The sequence below is a fragment of the Ochotona curzoniae genome, unplaced genomic scaffold (genome assembly GCF_017591425.1).
Source record: "Ochotona curzoniae isolate NIBS_2020 unplaced genomic scaffold, NIBS_Ocur_1.0 scaffold_4683, whole genome shotgun sequence".
Lineage (NCBI taxonomy): Eukaryota > Metazoa > Chordata > Mammalia > Lagomorpha > Ochotonidae > Ochotona > Ochotona curzoniae.
Genome location: NW_024467121.1, coordinates 29,061,395 through 29,084,425, shown reverse-complemented (window position 1 = coordinate 29,084,425; position 23,031 = coordinate 29,061,395). Strand labels below are relative to the sequence as shown.

General features: G+C 38.5%; 1 protein-coding gene across 5 annotated transcripts in view; it reads right to left on the bottom strand.

The window, feature by feature from the left end:
• Positions 1 to 23,031, bottom strand: part of LYST (lysosomal trafficking regulator) — a 173,266-nt gene that overhangs the window by 110,262 nt on the left and 39,973 nt on the right. For all 5 annotated transcript variants that reach the window (XR_005882511.1, XM_040968181.1, XM_040968182.1 and 2 more), the window contains exons 4-7: positions 19,885 to 19,975; positions 6,914 to 8,990; positions 4,507 to 5,515; positions 2,290 to 2,451 (exon numbers count right to left, since the gene is read on the bottom strand). Coding sequence is in view for 4 of the 5 variants with exons in the window: in XM_040968181.1 (XP_040824115.1) it covers positions 2,290 to 2,451; positions 4,507 to 5,515; positions 6,914 to 8,990; positions 19,885 to 19,975 (3,339 nt within the window). In the remaining variant the exon portion in view is untranslated. The remainder of the gene's footprint in view (positions 1 to 2,289; positions 2,452 to 4,506; positions 5,516 to 6,913; positions 8,991 to 19,884; positions 19,976 to 23,031) is intronic.

The window sequence follows — 23,031 nt, the reverse complement described above, 5'->3', positions numbered from 1 at the left end:
CTACTAAAAACATTTCTATTTTTAAATTCCTTTCTAAGTACATAATGGGATATGTCTAAAAACCACTTGATTATGCGTAATTACATAAATGCCATACAACTTAATGGTAATAAATATAAACTTAATGATAATATGTATAATTTTAATGTATTTCTTAATGGGAAAATATTTGTATCAACAGATATTTATAAATTTTGATAAATGTTCTATAAGTTAGATATTAAAGAGAATACAGGACAACTTTTCAAAGTTATTAAAGATTATAGAATGCAATTATTTATATACAGAATCTCAGAAATCAACAGTTCTAGCATTGCCTTCCTTTGTAATATCTATGACAATTTTTCTGTTTTTTTAAAAAAAATTCCAATAATAACTTTACTTCAGAAAATATTTTCACTTAAGCTCAGAGTACTCTGTAATTGTAATAGCAACAAAATGTAAAGAAGGTACTTAGACATTTTATAGGACAGCCAATTGAGTCAGTAGTTAAGATGAAGGCATTAATAGCTATTTCAATAAGTTCTAGAGTTAGGACAAATAGTAACACATACTATTAAGACAACAGATAAGTAATTTTATATAATCAAGAGCTAGGCCAAGGGAGCTAAATGGTAAGTTATAAACAGAAAGATGACAGTCAGTTAAATGTAAAAGAAATATGAAAGGAGAGCAAATGGACTAAATATGCATTACAACTTTAGCAAAAAATATTAAACACCAGAAAACTACAACTGCTATTTTTCTATACAAATATTAGTCCTTTTCATGTTTGAGTGACTTAATGTTAATTTCAAAGCTCAAGGATGAATATAAGCTGAATCACTAGACTCAAAGTATCATTTTGTAAATTATCAGTTATACAAGGAGACCTCAATATATTCATGGAATATGAAATTAAGAAACTAAATGTATTTGTTAATATAAGCCTCATCAAGCTTAAGACACTACTTAGTCCAAACCCACAGAACTGAAGGTCCTGGGAACCGAACTTTCTCAATGCAGCCATTTTTATATTATTAACTGAAGAAAAATTACTATATTAAGAATAAGAAACAAAAAGTCCAATGGAAGCAAATGATGATACCTAACAATTTTGTAACAAACTGTGTTAAATTCCCCTCTGATGAAAGAAATGAGCGGAAGCATTGCCAATATTCAGAAGGTATTCTACTGAAATTTTCTGCTACAGCTTAGGTTAATTTTCTCAAAACGTGTCCTAATCAACAGATACTATTATCCTTTGGCTCTCCAGAAATTCAACAAACAAAATGCTTTGAGCATCCCCAAACACATGATCTTTACTCTTGGCTGAAGCACTATTGATTAGACTATAGTCATTGCTTAGATTGTGGTTTGTCTTCAAGACTGAAGTGGTTATGTTATGCTTCATCTTCTGTTACATGTCATCCAAGATATGCTCCAGGATCTTGAACTCGTTTATTTAAAATCTCCATTGAAAGCTCCGTTTTTGTCTGCAGCTATTCTGGGCACAACAGTTTTGGCACTAGTGAGCAGAAAATTTGCTTAACTTTCAATTTTTCTATTGGAATTATTATAAGCAGAACCAACTGGAATACATACACTCTTGGTTCTTGTTCCTGTTACTTGCTCATCTTCCTTTAAGGCATGAACAAGTTTATTTATTTTTTCTTTGTAAAATAACTAGGCTTTACCTTCAAAATACTCTTATCTCTTTTTAAAACTAGTTATCAGTTTGTAAATCACATATTTCTTTGGAGAAATGTCTCTGCTAACTCTGCAATACATAAAAATTTTTCACCCTGCTTCCACTGAAGCTTCACTAATACATCTGAAATTTGTTCTGCCATCATTTTTAGCAGAATTCACGCTGCTCTGATAGTGGCTGTTTTTCCAACTGATATTTTATCCTACCTAGTGCCTCAAACTAGATTCTGATATTTGTTAACAAGTTAGTGTCATTTTACTTTGGTGCAAAAACATTTTTGAAATCATGTAGTTTTCCCCTAACATGAACTGTTAATGAATTTTTGCAAACACCTTGTATGTAAGACATATCAAATCACATAATACATTTCTAAATGATTAGGAGTAATTATCAGTAAATTTTCAGATCAGGTAAAGAAAAGGATGCCATATTGCACTGCTAAGTTTTAAAGATGACAGCATTCATGAAACAATAGCAATCCCATTAAGATGGAGGTATGGCCCACAGAACTGAACTACACAGATTCTGGTCCATATTGTCTAACCATCAGTGTTCTAGTTCCATTTTAGACATTTTTCCTAGTCATACTAAATCCATACCTTTTCAGTCAAAGTATCATTATTTTCAAAATCTGTTGAATGATTCCCCACAGCAACTCGAAGCAGAGCATCAAGCAAAGGCTTTGCTAATTCTGTTTCAATCACCTTTGACTGGGAAAGATGGTCCCTCATTTCCAACAATATATTTTCCACTGATAAGTCCTGTGGTAAAATAAAAGAAAGTTAAGAAAAATAATAATATGCTCTTAATATGTGATAAATGATAAATTTGTAGCTATTTAATAAGCAGAAAACTAGTCCATTTATTTGCAGTTGATACAAAATTAAAATGATCATATAAATACTTGGCTTCTACTCAGACATTCTACTGTTAATAACATTTTTGCTATCACATACATTTTGCATTTGGTTTTAAATTTCAGTGTATCATAATTATGCTTAGAAATATTCCTTGAAACAGCATTTGGTTAACCATTTTTTATTTGTTAGAGATTTCTGGCAATATCCAACTATCCAATTTTAATTTTTTTCTCTCCCTGTTTTTTTAACTCTTTTCCTTCTGCTTTTGAGGAAGCTGTTACTACTTTTCTACATCTCTTTACCAGGTGATGAAATCATAAAGATAGCTAAGAAACTTGTTTCTATCTTATGATGACAAAGAGATATGCACAAATCATATATGATGACAACTAAATTAAAGCTTTGAAGAAAGAAAATAAAGTGTTTTTAGGAAAGAAAATAGAGATCTAACAATAGTGTCCTAGAAGGCAATCATATTTGATGGACAGTGAAGAATAAGGAGAGAACGGGCATAAACACAAAGGAAGAGAATATACTTGGCAGAAGGACACTTACAAAAGTACACAAATACCAAGAATGACACTGAGTATGTCTGACTGTAGCAAGAGTTAAGGATATCAGGACATAAGACTAAACAAAGAAATAAAGATTGTGAAGACTTTCATATGCTATGTTAGAGTATGGATTCTAATTGTGAGCAATAAGACAGTTTCAAGGTTTTTCAAAAAGGATTTATTAATTTTTCTATTTATTTATTTGAAAGAGGAAGAAGTAGAGACAGAGCCATTTAGTCTTCATGGAACATCCATCTTCTATCTACTCCTCAAATGACTGCCAACAGCCAGGGCTGAGCCAGGCCTAATCAGAAACCAGGAGCTTCACTGCTTTGTCACATAGGTTTCAAGGGCCCACGCTCTTAGCCCATCTTCTGATTTCCCAGGTACATTAGCAGAGAGCTGCATCAGAAGTGGAGCAGTTGAAACATGAATCAAGCCCACAAATGACTCAGGCATTACAGGTGGCAACTTAGTTTGCTGTGCCACAATTCCAGCTCATGCAATCAATATTTCTAGAGAGGATGCTACACAGAGGTTGGTACTAGGGTAAGGAGAGCCCACTACCTGACAGAAGAGTTAGGGCAGAGTTAGTAAGGAAATAAAGGAATCATATCCCAAGGTTCCTTAGATGCAGGACCTCATATCCTACAGTTTCAATTGCTTGATTGGGTGAGAAGTAGTCTGAGAATATGAACAGATGCAAGGAAAGTAGAAGTCAGGAAAACAATCCCAATGCAAGGAAAGCAGAAATCAGGGAAACAATTCCGAAAAAAAAAATGTGGCTTCAGGTAATATCCAGTCCCAGTCCGGATATTCCGTGGGGAGCTCTGAAGCCTGAACCAGACAACAGAGACTATCCCCAAGAGCCACATCCATCAACCACAGGTGAGGAGCACACTTCTCTAGGTATCTTGGCCATGGGTAACCCTCAGAAGACAGGTGTAGATGCAGCAGATGGTGCCATATGAGGACACGAGCCTGGATAAATTTTCAGTACAATATGAGAAACTTACACAGGGACAAGACAGGATGAGAACTATAAACACTAGAGATACAAACAAAGGCAACAGGATCAGGGCAGGATAACCAAAAGCACCATTCCAACACTACACACTATGTGTTCTGAATGTTAAAACACAATGTCAATTATATCAATCTGATAGTTGATGCATAAACTTTTCCCCACCAGGCTTTTACATACCAAACTGAACAGTAAGTTCCTTTAGGGTAAAAATGGGTACATGCATCTCTTTTGTGTCCTCCACAATATCTGGTAATAAATATCTCCGAAACAGTGAGAGCCTCTCAAAAATGTAAAATATATTTTAAAATGATTATAGTATTGTTAGAATTTTAACAGGGTATAATACACAGATTCAGACTAAGAACAAAATATTACCTGATTAGGTAACTCCAATTCCATCTTCTGTTGACTAGTTCTGGCACCATGAAGACAAATGGCCAGAAGAGCTTCCAAAAGTCGTATACTCTGAAGTAGAGTCTCTCTTTCTTGGTTGATAAATGCCTTTACTTCTCCATAAGCAGCTTTAGCCGCTGAAATTTGTTCCAAATTCATGGAAGAAATCTGCTGTGAACCTAATTTATCTAAACTGTCAGCACTCTTTTCTGAAATCCCCAGTTCTGACGGTACAGGATCATTTTTTATAGTCAATAAATCTTCCTTTGAAGTTGTATCAGGTTGGGAAATTTTATTTATATCTTGCTTTTCATTTACACTTACAACTCTTTGCCTTCTTCCATGCTCTTCCTCAGGATTTCTGAATAGTTTCTGAATTATCACAAATATTAATTTATGGCATACTTGGAAACCACCAAGCCTATAAAACTGTTTCTGGAAGACTGAATTCAACATGTAGATCCAACGACACATTGACCAAATATCTGCTGCTTGGTGCATATGTTCAGGAGAAGGCAAGACAAGGCTCTCAAGAGCTAAACATGGCAGGACATGACTTAAAGGCTCACTGGCTGTACTGTCATAGCCAGAAGTATCTTCTGAATCATTGGAGGGCTCTCTATCAGACTCTGCTTCTTTACTGACACATAAAAATGCCACACAGAGGAATAGGTTTATAGTGTTGAGATACATATCCTGGTTAACTGTCTTGTGTTTCTTTGGATAAGCGTCTTTGAGGCTGGCATAAAATTTGCTGAGGCTCTGAGGAGACTCTGGATAAGCTTGCTGGTTTGGAAAAGCAGTTCCTACATTTAAGGACGGCAGCTCCTTCTGTTCAGTACTTGCAATGGAAGAATCTTTCTGCTGCTCCCCCAAGCTGGTTATCAGAGTTTCAAACGCTTTCAAGGAATGACTTCGAGTACCATCTAAGTAATTTAATTCAATTATTTGATTTACTCCATTACAACTTAAAAATAAATCTCGAATAACCCTGAGAGGAAAACATAAAACATTTTATAAATGGAAATACTATCTATAAGTAGATACATAGCCTGTTCAAACATGTTATTGCTACATGTGGTATTTACAAACCATTGCCTTATTTGATTTATCAGTCATCCAAGCAAAGTTCTTAGATAATTACCAGGATGTTAAGTTACTTCCTCATTACTCTTACATCCTTCTCCAAATACTGCAAGTATTATTCCAGTAGTATTTAAAAAGAAAAGGATTACATGCATGCAAAATTAAATGAAGCAATTTGGCAAAAATATTTTCCCCCAAATTATGAATTCTAAATGCCAGAACCTACCACACTCATGGTGGCTACTTCGTGAGCAGGCAGCTATTTATTCATTTGCACGATGGTTAATTTAGGACTTTTTATTTGTTATAGACCTGCATCTCATCCAATGGGAAAGAACCAAACTTCAGAGCAGACTTACTTAGAGTTACTTAGAGTTTTTCAACAGTGTCTCTGAATTTGGCTGGCTAATCAATTAAGCATATAATATTTTTTAAAGTTTTTAGCTCTGCCTCAGGTGTCTCATGTGTTCAAGTTCATTGGAATCCCAATAACAAGAAATACAAGCCAGCTTAGTGAGGCTAAGGTTGTCCCCATATCTATCAATGAGTTATAAGTTAAAGTCACATCAGAATGTTAAAAAATTAAAGCCACAAATTAAAGCCACATCAGAATGTTAAAAAAAAATTAAATAACAGTATTAGTTTTAAAATAGCCATGTTAACATGAATAACACTAAAAATAATGTGATATATGAAGATAATGAAGGTAATATTTTTCTAATTTTCCTGCATTTGTTGCTTAGGAAACAAATATAAATATGACATAAAAAAATCCCCTTAATGCGACTGCTTCAATAAGTATCTCTGTATGTGTATATTTTACACACTTCTAACTAGGTGAATTCTATTACAGACTTAGTCATTTTTACCACCTACAATCTTACAAGCATTTTCCATGTTCCAACATGACTTTTGTAAACGTTTCTAATAAGACTCTGCCAAGATATATTAAATGTTTGATTTAATCTTAACCATGCTCTGGGATATCTGTGTTGTATCCATTTTTTTTTCTCAGAAATGTATCTTGAGATACTTTTTCCCCACTGAGAAATTAAAATCAATGGCTTTCTTTTCTTTAACCATTCCAGTAAAATAAATATATAAATAAAATATTTAAAAATCTCACATGGAATGGAAGGTTTTTGTTGATAACTAAAAATAAATCTCAGGAAAAGAACTGCATACTACCTCAGAGGCCTTAGGAATACCATGCTTAGAGGTTCAGATGCATACATTTTATCACACATTCAAACGTATACAATAAGAAAATATTTTTAACACACATACGCTAATGCATACAAACCTGGATTTCAGCAGGACAGGCAGAGTTTTCAAATAAATCTGCAGCACTTCCTGAGGCAAACACTGCTTATGATGGCTACATGTATGGGTTCGAGCAGAAGTAACACTTAGATGTTGACAGTGATGTGCTAATTCAACTCCTCTCTGGAGTACAGGATTAAATATGTAATTATATAATTTCCACTGAACAACTATATTGCCTTTTTGGATTAAACTGCAAATGTGATTTGCAATCTGTATGTTATGTAACCTGTCTTCCTCAAAAACAAAGTTCTGATAAGCCTCCAAAGCATCCCACTTCCACAGTAAGTCTTCAGATCCACTGCTGGGTAGGATCCCTTGAGATCTGTAAGAAGGGCTGGATAAATCTGAAGAAGACAGAGCATCATGGGAGTTTCTCTGCAATTTCTCTTCTAATTTGGCTAGTTGGTCAGAGTCAACGGTACAAATGTTGCAAGTTGCTTTTTTAATTTTTTGCGCTATTTCTGCTCCTCCTAATTGTTCCAAAATAAGTTTGCTGAGGATATTCAATATATGCTGCTGAAAATTTTTCAGTGCTGGCAATTTAAAAGCATGTAGCAAAGGGATAATAACAGATCTGGGATCCATACAGCAGCATATCCCAACGTTATGAATGCCTGAAAGAATCTGGACACAAGTACTGCTTAAGGAAGCCTGCTGTACTAAGCGTAAGCACTGGTGAGCACACACTGCGATACAACAGCAGCGCTCAGGATAATAAACATCTCCATCGGCAGTCTCTTCAAATGGGCTTTTGGAAACCTGATTTTTAAAAGCTGAAACCAGAAGACCTGAGAGATCCCGGTGGTGATGCATGAAGTGAGAATACTCACAGCGCCTGTGCCTTTTCCTTGTACACATCGAATGATGCAGCTGCTCTGATTTGACTTTCTTGACAGTGCTCATGATTTTCATTACGCTATTTATGAGCGTTTTCAAATGTTCTGAAGTTTCAGGAGGAACTCCGTCTCTTAAAAGTAGCCATTCCATTTGAAGAACTGCCATTTCAAATAAGTTAAGCCCATGATGCTGAATGAATTCTTGAACCAAATCCATGGCTTGACTGAAGTATAAGGGATTTGAAGCTGCACTTTGAAGACAACAGATCAGGATCCGCAGAATTCCTTCTAAAAGCTCAGGTAAAAGAAGGGCTCTATGACGATATTTTGAAAATACAAAGTCTTCTTGAACCTCCTGTAGTGTTTTCTTTTGTCTTGGTGCAAAAGGGTCAGGTTGCTTTTCTAGGCAAGTTTTCATCTTTAAAGCTGCCCTAAGTAATTCAGTCAAATTTTTTCTAAGATTTTCTGGCATAATCTCTGCAGTGTTAATATCTACTGACATAAGATGTAACACCGTTCTATAGAGCATCCGTTGAATCAAAGCTACTGGTTCTTCACTCCAACCTGTGGAAACTACTAGACTTTCCACATTGTCATGTTGATTACAGCAATCCCCAAAGCCTGTTAGGAATTCAGTCAGCGTGGGCACTACACTGGCTGCTAGAGCAGAATTACGATTCAAGGTCATGTCAAATTTACAAACTTTTTCTAATAAAGATAACAAAACATGACATAAGTCAAATGGAGAGTTGTTCATGTTACTGGTAATAGACAAGGCAGCTGGCTCACTTAAAATGATGGCGTTTGACTCCTGTCTTGAAATAATCTCTCTGGAGTTTTCCAAAGCCACTGAATCAGGAGTTTGTTCTTTGGTTGCTAAGTGGTCAAACTTGACTGCAAGGTAGTCATCTTTAGGAGTCTGTGTTACAAAATGCTGCAGCAGATGGGGCCTTCTGTGCTTACTCGTAGCTATACTTTTTTCATCTGAGTTAGCTTCTGAATCTGAGGTGGAGAGTTGTGTCTTTCTTGCATCTCTTACAGAATATCGATGTGTGACCTTACGTTGTCGTCTGCTCTTTCGAACGATGTTTGCTTTTGCAGAAACCTGACCAGATGGGGCACTTCCTTCTAAATGTAATTTTTCCTGAGTAGACTTCTGTGAACTTGAACTCTTTTCTTTGGTCAGGATTATATCAGCTGACAATGGTAGATTAAAATCTAATGAAATAAAGAAAGAAAGTTTAGAAAAACTCACCCTTTTTTTAAATTCAATGTGTACAAGCAATAACTCCTTCATTTGCCACTCTAGGAATTTGTCCTGAGTATAATTCTGCTGTATGCCTTTAGTTATATATGTCTCTGGGTCATTTCCTCCTACGCTTATCCTTCTCATTCTAAATACTAGGTGACATTAGTTCACAGGATGCAAACTGATTTTGAAAACAACAAAAGCACAGAAGCAAGGAAGTAAATTTTATTCAGAAATTTCTATCGAGGAAGGCATTTGGTCTAGTAGTTTGCACACCGCAATCTCACATCAGATGGGAGGCATGGGTTTAACACCCACCGCTGGTTCTTGACTCCAGCTTTTTGTTAATGCAGACAGACCCTGAGAGGCCACCAAGATGGCTAAAGTATTCAGTTCATTGCTTCCCAGATAAGAGGCTTGAATGGACTGCTCATCCACCAGATTGGGCTCAGCTGAGTCCTAGATTTTACAATCATTTAGAGGGTGAACAGGAAATCAAGAGTACTGTTTCTATGCCTCTCAAATAAATAGGCAGATGTATATATAATTTTTAAAAATTTATTCATTTTTATTGGAAAGACAGATTTACAGAGACGAGAGACACAGAGAGAGATATTTTATCCAGTGGTTCCATCCCAAGTGGCTGCAACGGCCAGAGCTAAGCTGATCCAAACCCAGGAGCCAAGAACCTCTTCCAGGTCTCCCACATGGTTATAGGTCCCCAAGGCTTTGGGCCATCCTCTATTGCCTTCCTAGCCACAAGCAGGGAGCTTGATGAGAAAGGGAACAGCCAGACACATACTGGCACCCATATGCGATCCTGGCACATGTAAGGTGAGGATTTAGCCACTAGGCTATCACGCCAGGCCAAAATATATACAATTTTTTAAAACTTTTATATTGTACTCTAATCTCCATAAAACTCTTTAGGCTATTTGGTATTTAGTGATGCTGGTCATACAATTTTACAAATCTTCAAAAGTGTCACTAATTAAGACACAGGGGTGGTGTTATATCCTCAAAAACAGCATTTCATTTATAATCCTCAGTGGAGAACTTCAGAGTTTCTTAAAATTAATCCAAACTCTTATAGTATGTGCAAGAGTTCTTTAATCAAAATATTTCTCATGTGTCTCATGTACTTAATCAGGCCTTGGGACAGACAACAATGCTCTATCCTTGATGTCTAGAGCTTCAGATTTATCACATGGTCAGCACTCAATAGCTATTTAATTGGCAAATGAATGAGTCCCTTTTACTAACTAAGAAGATAATTAGGAGAGATCCAAGGAGACTAAGTTGGGAGAGGATGTGCTGATTTTGACCACAGGAGGATAACAAGAAAAACAGAGTAACTGAATTCCCAATGGAGAGTTTGAGGGAAACTATGCAGTGGAAATTCTACAGAAACAAGAGATGCTGTGGAGCAGTGGGGACAGTAGAAACATGCAGGTGGCAACACCACAAGTGACTTCAACAGTGGGAGGTTAGAGAAGACACCATCTTCTCAGAACGAGGTGACGGGAGTCTTGAACAGCCCGTGTGACTGTTTATACTGCCCGAGGAAGAACCTTGCACATCACACTGACTTGAAGTCTGTCCTGGAGTGCTAACAGGGGCAGGATGCCCACCTAACCCAGGGCAGGAAGAGCACAAACTGTTTTCCATCCCTCCGACAATGTCCACCAGTGACTAGCAGGGAGGAGGCAAGTAAAGGCTGCTATGGCCTGCATAGGTGAGACCGGGGGTTAAATTGTAGGAATAAACTAATGGTCTCTACTGAATGTAAGTCTGGCTTGGAGGGTTGGAAGGGGGTGGGACACCCACTTAAGCTGGCAGGGCACTCCCCTCCTCTCATTCTATCATGAGTGCCCGTATTAAAACTGCCAAGATGAATCCCCAACAAGCAGCAGGGGCTGGGAATGCCTCGGCACTCTCTGTGGACAAAAGCAGGAGGGTTGAGAGTAGATGTTCTGCTTTCTGTGACTCTGGGAGCCCTGCGTGCTATGACTGCAGCAGTTCTCTGACCAGCTGTAGCTGGGTCTCTGGGCAGTTACTGGCTTAAGAGAACCAGAGTTCTCTGAGGGCTTGAGGCAGGTTACTGCAGAGGGTTTTGTGCTCACCTTCGGACGGCACAGATCCTTGATGTGGTTCTTGTGCCTACCAGGGTGCATTGTATAGTCACTGTGGGCTTGCCCCAGGCATTGATCATCTTTCAGAGAGATGAATGGCTGTAATCACACCAGCCAACATACTGTACCCTCTGCTGACAACAGAGATCCATCATGCCCAACTTGGGCATGCCCAACAAGAGCCATCCTGGACTCTGGCACCACCTCCAAATGTTGTGGGCTAAGGAGTTGATTAACGCTCATCGAACTGGGCAGGAACAGGAACTGGGCTTGTGGCTAAAAACACCTAGACTAATTGGAATCATCTGTATCCAATATCCTGCTAAATGAGGATGTGGGGGGAAGAGTATATAAGGAGAGTTGAAGGAGCAATAAAGGGAGACTCCGCAGACTTCTACCATCACTGGTCTCTGTCAGTGCTTAATTCCCCAGACCCTCTCCCTGTCAACGTTACTGGCTCTGCTGGTCAGACCATCCAAACACTGACAGAGCACCCTGGTCCTACCCAGCAGACACCTCTGAATATTCACTGAAGCAGACACCACATTGAACCACACAGGCATACTTCAAAGATAAAAGCCATCAGACGAGAAAACCAACCAGTAGCCCTATAAATGCTTAAAAATAAATGTAAATTCTGCCTGTAGGCAACTGCCTAGGTTGCCTTATACCTAGACAAGTATTACATTGCTGGGAAAAAAGCAGCTAACGGTTGGCAGACATTCTGAGCCTGGTTAACACCAAATCTGTGCTAATTACACCAGTGTGCCAGCATAGGTGTTCATTTTTTCTTTAAGCTAATGTGGGGAAGGTGGGGTATGCCAAGTTGGAACACGCCCCCTCTGTACCCCAGGCATGCTGCAAGCTACTAGACAGCTTGGGGGAGAGGTGCTGCAGACTGCCAGGGAAGGGGGTCTGGGGATGTGCTGGAGTAGCGGCTGCTAGGGTCATACTTGACAAGGGAGAAGTGACTTTTGCGGCCTTCTACAGACTGGATCACTGCACTCAAAGGTGGGGAAGGAACTGAGGCTGAGTGGTTTAGAGGGGGAAACCAGAGGGCATGTCTGGGTCAGGGTAAGTCACCTGCCCACATGGGAGACCTTGGCTGGCTAAGCAGCATTGCCTGCCACCCACCAATGCACATGAAAGCTAAGTGTCAGCACAGGAGATATATCACATCAGCTGCATTGCAACACCCACTGGTTCGTAAGAACCAGATCTGGAACCAGATTCTGTAGGGGATTTATGGGCTTCCATGTGGGACTGCAACACCCAACGTTTTAGTGAATGCTGGGGGGTGGTAACAGGCTGGGCCAGGCTGCACTGCAGAACTCACTCGCTGCAGCTCCCATTAGGGAACATAAAAACCAGGACTGGGGGCAGACAAGTCAGGCAAGGCTATAGCACTCAGCAAGTGTGTAAGTTGGGTCTTGGAATAGGCTGGCAGGGCCACACCACAATACCCTCTGACATTTGTAACAGCCAGGACACGGTATGGGCCATTGTGGGTTAGGCTGCATTGTAACAACTACTGGTGAGAGCTGAGATTAGAGGCAGATCATGCCAGGCTGGGTTGAAGCACCCACCACCACATGTAAGATTGGGGGTTGGGAAAGGGCCTGGTAGGAGAACTTTTGGAACTCTCCTGCTAGGCTGTAGCTATCAATAGTGAGCACAAGAGCCAGGGCTGGAGGCAGATCAGGACAGGCAAAGGTGTACCACATGTCAGCATGCATATGGGCAGGTTCTGGGGGCAGGCCAGACTGGGTTAGGCCCCAGTATTCGCTGGCACTTGCAAGAGCCAGAATGAATGTGACATGGACTGGACTAGGGTGTAGCATCCACCGGTGATAAGATTGGGTATGAGTTGGTCAGGCCATGCTGCAATATCTGACAGTGAGTGCCAGGACTGGAGGCACACCATGTCAGGCTGGGCTGCAGTATCCACTGGTAAACAGATCCAGTGCTGGGAGCTGACCTGACAGATGAACTTGAGAAACTCCCCTAGTAGGCTGCAGCTCCTGCCAGTTCACATAAGAGATGAGGCTGGGGGCGAAATTGACCAGACAGCTGTATCCACCAGTATGTGCAATGGTACTAGTGATAAATTGAATCTGACTATGCACTGACTGATGCATCTAAGAGTTAAGTCTGAAGTCCTCCCAAGTGAGGTTTTGGGAGGACTCACAACTGGACTGCGGGCCAAAACCTGGCCATAGGGAAAAATCACAAGAATATGATCCGACCTTGGAGTGCATGTACTGGACTGGGCCTCCTCAGATACCAATGCCTATGCAGCAGATTGCATACCACAGGGGACATGACAGTTAGCTCATCTATGCCAATAGAGGACATGAAATGCCTCATCAGAGGATGAAAAGCAGAACAGGTTGGATAACTCTTCTGGCCAAGTTTTGCAGCAAATGTCTGGTCCAGTGGATGTATCAAGGTGGACTTTGTCAACCATCAGATTTTGAAAAGATTTTCTTAACTCTGGCGCAAATGAAGCCAACATCTCAGAACTGTCAAAACTACTCAAGTAGCACCTTCAGAACATTATTCCTCACATTGGGGTTTCTAAGGTATCATCAAACAACTGTCTCCCATCCCAGGTGCTGATGTAATTTGACAGCAACAAGCAACTCCCTCTCCTTTCCCTCCAGTGGACACAGGAAAAAAATAAAAAGAAATGAAACATTTGTTCCACCCATGTTCCTCCATAACTTTATCTTCCTCACCCTAATTGAAGCATGAATCCCTCAACTACGTAAACAATATTAAAAATAAAATTTTAAATTATATTCTTAAAATAAGTAAATATGGAATACGAAAAACATGAGCATGAGGACCAAATAACCCCTCAAAAAGAAACACAAACATCTTTCAGTATTAAAATGTAAAGACCAAGACTCTGAAGAAAAGCCTAAAAAAAAGAATGATCATAACATTACTCAAAATCTAAAAAACCTGAAACAGTGATTCAGATTTATGACACAGAACCAAATAAACTAAAATACATGTTTTAGGAGTTTCTGAAGGTATGCAAATAGAGAATGAATGAGAAGGTGTATGCCATGAAATAAAAGCAGCACAGAAAGAGACAACCAAGTACAGGAAACACATAGAAATCCTAACAGATGTGACCAGAAAAAATTTTCACCATGACACATTAGAGTCAGACTGTAAACAGTAAAAAAGGAACATATTCTAACATGTGCATAAGAGACATGGCAAATTACCTTCCGAGAATCTCCAATCAACTGACAACTGATTTTCCTCAGAAACCCTACAGGCCAGAAGAGAATGCAGAAACACAGATCTAAAAGAAACTGTTAACCCAGAATACTGTACCCTGCAAGGCTTTCACATTTATAAGTGAAGGTGAAATAAAGACCTTCCAAAGCCAACAGAATATGATTTTCTTACCAGTTCTCCAGCATTATAAATAGTATTTAAGGATGTGCTGCATGCAAACAAAGGTAGACATCATTATGAAAGAATATGAAAGCAGAAAATCTCCTAGTAATATTATAGAGAAAATCCAAAATAAACAATAGAAACATTTATGGGAAAGTGGCAGGCCAAACTAGTTACTTATAAATAATAATCTTGCTGGAAATGGCCTAAATTCTCTATACAGAAGACACAGACTGGATAAATGGATTTAAAAAAAGATCCATATATTTGTAACCTGAATGAAATACACCAAGCAAAAAGATTCACACAGACTGAAAGTGAAAGGTTAGAAAAAGATATTCCATGCTAATGGAGAGCAAAAACGAGCAGGACAGCCAATTAATATCAGAAAAATTAGAATTTAACAAAAAACTGCTGAAGGAGATATTATAATTACATAATTATGTAGTGATTAATAGATCAATTAAACAGAAAGATATGACTACAGTAAATGTAAATGCACCCACTGCCACGGTACCTAGTTATTTAAAATAAATACTAATGAGTAGAAAGGGAGACACAGACTCCAATAATACTAATAACAGGGAGGCTTAAAGACCACACTTTCATGCATGGACAGATCAACTAGATGGGAAATCAACAAGGAAACCACAGAATTAATCTATACTATAGACCAAATAGACCTAATGGATACGTATCAGACATTTCACCTACGATTGTAAAATACATATTCCTCAACACAAAGAGTTACATTACAAATCCACAGTCAACACTATAGTGAATGGGGAAGTATTGGAAGCATTTCCACAGAGATCCTGAACCAAGAAAAAGATGGCTACTTTCACCACTGCTCTTCAACACAGTTCTGGCAGTTTTAACCAGACACAGGCAAGAAAAAAGAAATCAAAAGAATACAAACTAGAAAAGAAGAAGCCATACTACCCGTATGCAGATGGGGTCATTCTACATATGGATCAACCAAAAGACCCCACTAAGAAACAACCAGAATTCTTAAGTTTGATATAAAAATAAAACAAAACCAGGAGCCTTTGAATATTCAGATAAGACCATGGCTGCAAAACAACCTGTAAGATCACCAATATTCACAATAACTACAAAAAGTTAAAATATATTCGAAAAAACTTAACTGAAGACATGAAAGGTCTCTGATGAAAACTGTAAAACCTTATCAATTAAAAGACACAAAATGGAAAAATCTATGTTTGTGGATTGAAAGAATATAATCAAAATGCATATACTGCCTAAAGTAATTAACAGATTCAATGTGATCTAAACCAAAATACTAATGACATTATTCTCAAATCTAGAAAAAAATATTAAAATTCATATGGAAATACAAAGGATGTTCAAATCACTAAAGCAATCTTACAAACGAAAACAAAGAAAGAGACATCACAATATCAAATTTTTCAAAATGGTAATTATAATCAAAACAGCCTTGAACTGGCACAAAAACAAACATGTGGAATGAACTGAAACCTCAGAAATCAATCCACGTACTACAACTAACTAATCTGTGACAAATGAGCTAAGATCAATCCCTGGATAAATGATAATACCTTCATCAAATGTTGCTGAGAAAATTGAAACTACACATGCAGCATTATGAAAAAAGATTTCCACACTTTATAGGAAAATTGAACAAGCATCTAATTCTATGACCTGACGTTATCAAATTATTAGAACAAAATTTCAGGGAAACTTTGTAGGACACTGGAATAGACAAAGACATTTTGGAAAAGACAGAAAAGCACAGGCAATAAAGTAAAAAATAGACCAATGGGATTATATCAAGCTATGAAGCTTCTTGTAACAAAGGAAAGCATCAACAAAGAGGCAAATGATAGAAGTTATTGGCCGGGCCCAGTGCTGTGGCCTAGCGGCTAAAGTCCTCGCCTTGAACATGCAGGGATCCCATATGGGTGCCGGTTCTAATACTGGCACACCCACTTTCCCATCCAGATCCCTTATTGTAGCTGGGGAAAGCAGTCAAGGATGGCCCAAAGCCTTGGGACCCTGAACCCACGTGGGAGACCTGGAGCAACAGAATCTTGGCTCTTGGCTTTGGATCAGTGCAGCATCAGCCATTGCAGTCACTTGAGGAGTGAATCATCGGACAGAAGATATTTCTCTCTGTCTCTCCTCCTCTGTAAATATCTGACTTTGCAATAAAAATAAATAAATCTTTAAAAAATAGTTATTTGCGGGCCTGGTGCAGTGGCGCAGTGGTTAAGGTCCTCACCTTGCACTCCCGGGATCCCATATGGGCGCCAGTTCTATCCCGGCAGCCCTGCTACCCTTCCAGCTCCCTGCCTGTGGCCCAGGAAGACAGTTGAGGACAGTCCAAAGCTTTGGCACCCTGCACCCGCGTGGGAGACCCGGAAGAGGCTCCTGGCTTTGGACCGGCATAGAATCGGCCGTTGCGCTCACTTGGGGCGTGACTCATCGGATGGAAGATCTTCCTCTCTGTCTCTCCTCCTCTCTGTATATCTGCCTTTCCAATAAAAATAAAATAAATAAATCTTTAAAAAAATAGTTATATGCAAACTATGCAACAGATAAAGCATTTATATCTAGGATCTATAAAGAGTTCAGGAAACTCAACAACAAAAATAATCCAATTAAGAAATAGACAAAGGACATGAACATGCATTTCCAAAGAACGAAATACAAATGGCTAACAGATACATGGAAATGTGTTCAGGATCACTAGCCAACAAAAAAACGCAAATAAAACCCACAGCGAATTTTCACCTCACACTAGTTAGAGTGGCTACCATTCAAAGATGAAAAACAATAAACGCTGGCAGGAGGTTATGGCACTCTGACACACCGATGATGGGATGTAAACCAGCACAATCATTTTGGAATACAATAGGGTGCTCCTCCAGAAATCTGAAAATCTAGCATATGACCAAGCCAGTCCACTTCTGGGAATTTACCCAAATGAAATAAAATCAGCACAATAAGCATATGAAAGAGTTATCTTTTAAAATGTACCCCTGTACTTACTGCTGTTTAATTCACAATAGCTAAGACATGAAATTGACTCAAATGGCTATCAACTGATGACTGAATAAAGAAAATTTGACATATATATATATATTCATTCTGTAAATACTCAACCAGCGGAGCCCTGCGGGGCTTGTACGAATGAACCTCTACACGCACAGCATCAAGGGGTTTGTAATAAAATAGATACAACTGGAAATCATTATGTTTAGTGAAATAAGCCAATCAAATATGTTTTCCCTGATTTGTGGCAACTAACACACAACATACAAAAATATAATTTTTTAAAGGTTTACTTATTTTTATCACAAAGTCAGATATACAGAGAGGAGGAGAGACAGAAAGGAAGACCTTCCATCCAATGGTTCACTCTTCAAGAGGCCGCAATGGCCAGTGCTGCGTCGATCTGAAGTCAGGAGCCAGGAGCCTCCTCTGGGTCTCCCACATGGGTGTAAGGACCCAAAGTTTTGGGCCGTCCTCGACTGCTTTCCCAGGCCACAAGCAGAGAGGTAGATGGAAAGTAGAGCTGCCAGGACCAGAACTGGTGCCCATATGGGATCCTGGCATGTTCAAGGCGAGAATTTTAGCTGCTAGGCTATCACGCTGGGCCCCCAAAATATAATTTATATAAGTGAAATTGACATTCCCAGATTTGATTATTGTTGACAGCCTGTCTATGCCCATGAGGACATGAATTCTTTATTTACTAGAGGATTAAATTCATGAGTTTAAAATAAACTGAAAGCATGTTATTGTAAAATTTTTTTTTAAATAGCAAAAAAAGAAAAAGAAGGGAGAGTTAGATCATGGGTAGGAGGAAAAGTATGGCTAGATGTAGCATTATTATATTTATAATAATGTATATTATTATATTTAAAGATTTTTTTTTTTATTGTAAAGGCCGATACACAGAGAGAAGGAGAGACAGAAAGATCTTCATCTGTTGGTTCACTCCCCAAATGGCTGCAATGGCCAGAGCTGAGCCAATCCAAAGTCAGGAGCCAGGAGCTTCTTCTGGGTTTCTCATATGGGCACAGGTTCCTTAAGCTTTGGGTCATCCTCCTCTGCTTTCCCAGGCTACAAGCAGGGAGCTGGATGGGAACTAGAGCTGTGTGGACATGAACTGGCACCTATGTGGGATCCTGGCACATGTAACATGAAGATTTCAGCCAGTAGGCCACTGCACTGTGCCAGACCCTAAATTAATTTTAAAACACAGTGAAATTGATTCTTCCCTGTACAATATGTAATAAGTGCTATTTTAAAATGCAGTTAAAATTTAGAGTCAATAAATGAGTCTAAAAATTTAAATTTTAATTAAGAGGAAAAACAACTTAGATGAGTAGAGAAGAAATCAAAAGGAATCTGAAAAAGTCTATTCAAGCAAGCAATGAAAGCAATGAGAACAATTTCCCCCAAAGAGCACTAATCAGGTTTCCTAAGTTATTAATAGTCTTTGCATTCTACAAATTCCAAAGAAAATAGGAGCAGAGACTTAGTGAACCAACAAATAGGCAGTAAAACATTATTATAACACCTTATATAGTTACCTAAAAAAACCCTATATCAGAAACTTACCAACATATAGTGTATTAAATACAATACAAAAGTATGTATTTCTAACCTGAGAAATTCTGAAATAATGTATAACTTACATTTCCTGGAAATAGGGCAAGTGGGAAAATTGCCAATCTTTGTGGTGAAACATTTAAAAGTTTCATGATATATAACATAATCACATATATGCATACTTATTTATTTAATTATGTGAAGAGATATTGACATAAATTTTTCAAATGCAGAAATTAAAAATACCTATTAAGTGTAACAATTCTATCCAATTTTAATTCAAATTCATTCTTTAAAAGCAACATTAGAAAACTGTACTAAAGCAAATACAACAAAAGCAATATTACACTTTTCTTCTATTACTAATAGTTACAGAAAACAGCTATAAAATAAATAGAGAAAAATAACTTCTTACATCAAACTTTGTACTGTTTTTCTGATAATATATAATATGCCTAATTTACTTTTTTGCTAAGTATTCTGCTTGTGCATAAAAGTCCTAATCAACATTATATTCGAATAATACCCCATGAAGCAATATGGTTTTGTATCATTATAAAAAACAGTATGTTTTCTCAATTTTTTATATTAAGTACATGATAAATCCCGACAATATACAATGTTCTAAAGCTGAAACTATATCAACTATTCAGGCAGAAATACCTTTTCCTAAAAGAATTTTGATAATGCGAATGGCATAATAAACACATACCTGTTGCCTTTTCTTCCTGAACAGGTATCTTCCATACCAGTGGAAGGAGTGACAGGAGAAGAGTCAAGAGCTCTTCTCTACATGTCAATGCCTGTATCAGAGACAAGAGTCATTATGCTCTAAGGGCCTAAAAAGAAAAAAAGAAAAAAAAAAAACCACAAACAAACAAAAACTAATTTCCTTAAAAATAATGCTTTAAATGTAATCAAATGTTATTTTTCTTAAAAAGTTGCCCTTCTGAAGCTAACAAATTCACCATCTTAAGTCCAAATCAAGCTGTAACACTTTTTGACTTATAAGCCTTTCCAATGATGGAAAACTGTAGAGTATTTGATGGTATTTCACACATTCTTGCTGCTGTTTCCTAAAGCCTCTGCTATTACCACCATGCACATTACAAGAATTCCTCACTGTAGATGTAGTATGAGTAAGTAATCAGGTGTGGCCCGAGTGTTTAGTTGAAGAGCAACTACTATCAAAATTATGGAAGTGGCACTGGATCTATAGAGTTAGAACTGGGACATAGGTGGTCATGGACTTAATGACAGATCAAGTCAGAATTAATTGCTTACACCAACTGCTAGGGAGGAAGTCGGACTGATTAAACCAGAGATGCTGGAGAGAGGAGAGGAAGGGGAGCAATCAGTGTTAGGGGTAAAAAAATAAATGAATCCAGACTAAGAAAAATTACTACCTAAAGTGCTCTGACAACAAAAACGAGAAGAAAGGTGGTTGAGAAATTTTTAGAACTGAAGTGATTTGCAGTTGAATATTGAAGAATAAACAATCTAAATGGACTCAGAAGTTTCTATTTTAGGCAATAATGAAATGAAATTTATTCCTGGAAATGAATTCACTGACAGAAATTTAGAAGTGTGTTTTAAGTTGGGTTAAAAATGATAGGTTCACTTTCCAGACATCTTGAGTCTGAGATGCATATAGGATATCCAAAAAGAGAGAACTTTTCAGTAGACAACTGGTATCTGGAACTTAAAAGGATATAAAGTAAATAAAAGATATCAAGAGTAGTAAGGTGGAAGTCAAGGATATTTTTCACAGGGAATGTACAGAATGACAAGAGCTGACTGACAAGAATGGAGCTCTATAAAATGTTTAAAGAAAGATGAGCAATGCTGAAGAGAAGCCTGCCAACAAGACAGAAAGAGAAGTTAGAACCACCAGACAAAGCAAGGAAGAGAGCAGTTCAGGAAAGTAAATAAAGCCAACAGTTAGTAAGACGATGACTAAACAGAAAGGATCCCTGGTGATTGTAAAAGCAGTCTTACTAGAGTGACAGGGTACAACTCCAGGAATGATACGCCAAAGACTCAAAAGAAGAGAGAAAGTGGAGACAAAGTGTTCAGTCCTGTGTCCTGGCTACCTGGCTATGAAAAGGTCCAAACTCTTTCTCTCCTTGAATACCACCAGTCTTTATGCTCATCAATACATCTTTCGCACATACACTGTGCCCATAATTCTCCTAGCTCAATCCCCCACCTGCCAAACTCCCAACTCACTGTTTAGGCCTTAAGTCTCCAAGGGGAGACTTCTCTAACACTATGCCTGCCTCCCTTGGTACACTTAGGTTTCAATCTTCATAATTAACCTCCATGATAGCAACCACCATGCCGAACTGTTCGGGTCTGAATGCCCATTTCTCTCTTTTATTCATTTAGCATATATTTAGTACACTACTTTACGGCCAAGCATTGTGCCAAGAACTTTGAACGTAGTGATGAACAAAAAAAGACATACAGCAGACAGAAAATAATGGGTATAAGTTTTTACACAGTGTGTTTTAATGGAAATGACAGTGTGTTTTAAAGGAAATTAACCACTGGAGGGATTACCAGGTCATAAAAAGGGAAACATTTTACATACCGTATGCTGGATGATTTGAACAGATACTTAAATGGTAATAAGGCATTATGGAACAAAGTGGAGGTTTCTACCAGGTTATGGGGGCTGGGAATCAATCTGGCTTTTTCATGAACTAGCAAGAAGGCCAGTGTAGCTGGAGCACAGCACAGGGGAAATGTCAGAAGACACTGGCAGGTGTGAGTTGGACAGCTGGGCAGTATCATAGCTAATGCAAGTTCACAGGGCATATCAAGGGGTTTGGATTTCTATAAAAGGATAATGGGAAACTACCCTAAATCCACTTCCCCATCTTCTCTTGCAATATGGACACCAGAGCCCAGGTTCTAGGCCTCAGGAAATACCATCTTTTCTGCCTACCAAAATCTAGTACAGAACTGCATGTTCAATAAATATGACTTTAAATTCCAGAAGCAGAGCCTGGTACAGAACAGTAACCTAGTGAATGAAGTCCTTGCCTTGAACACACAGGGATCCCACACAGGTGCCAGTTCTAATCCTGGTGGCCCACTTCCCATTCAGCTCCCTGCTTGTAGCCTGGGAAAGCAGTCAAAGACAGCGCAAAGCCTTGGGACCCTGCAACCATGTGGGAAACCTGGAAGAAGTTTCTGGCTTCGGATCAGTTCAGCTCTGACTGTGCGGCCACTTGGGGAGTGAATCACTGGATGGAAGATCTTTCTGTCTCTCCTCCTCCAAATAAAAATAAATGAAATTAAAAAAAAATTCTAGAAGCAAAGAAAAATTACACCAAAGGGCCCTATTTCCAAGTGTTTTTCTTCCAAATTAATGAAACAGCAAATGTTTGGTTAACATTTTCACATACACTTCATACTCTGTATGTACTTCAGCATTTTTTAAGATGTCAAAATATACATGGTGTTTTTTTTGTAAGTTTTTACTACATCATTTCAATAGTGTCTGCCTAATATCAATCTTTGTCTTTAGCAGAAAACTAACAACATTCTAGTGCAGCTTGCAGAAACCCCAGGGGTCTGGAAGAAGTGCTACAGACACACCATACCAATCCTTTAACCCTTGTCCCACAACAGTACACTGGCAAACACTCGCTACTGCGTGAATAGGCATTCCTGCCTCTTGAGCACACACAGCACACAATCTGGGGCACTCCACATCTTTTCCCACTTGGCTGTAGTTCCTTTATCACCTTCAAGGTGCAGCCCCAAGATACACCCTTTCTATGAAGGTTTTCCTCCACCAAGTGCCAACAGCTGTCTCTCCTCTGCTGGACTTCCTGCCTCTTGCCCCCAT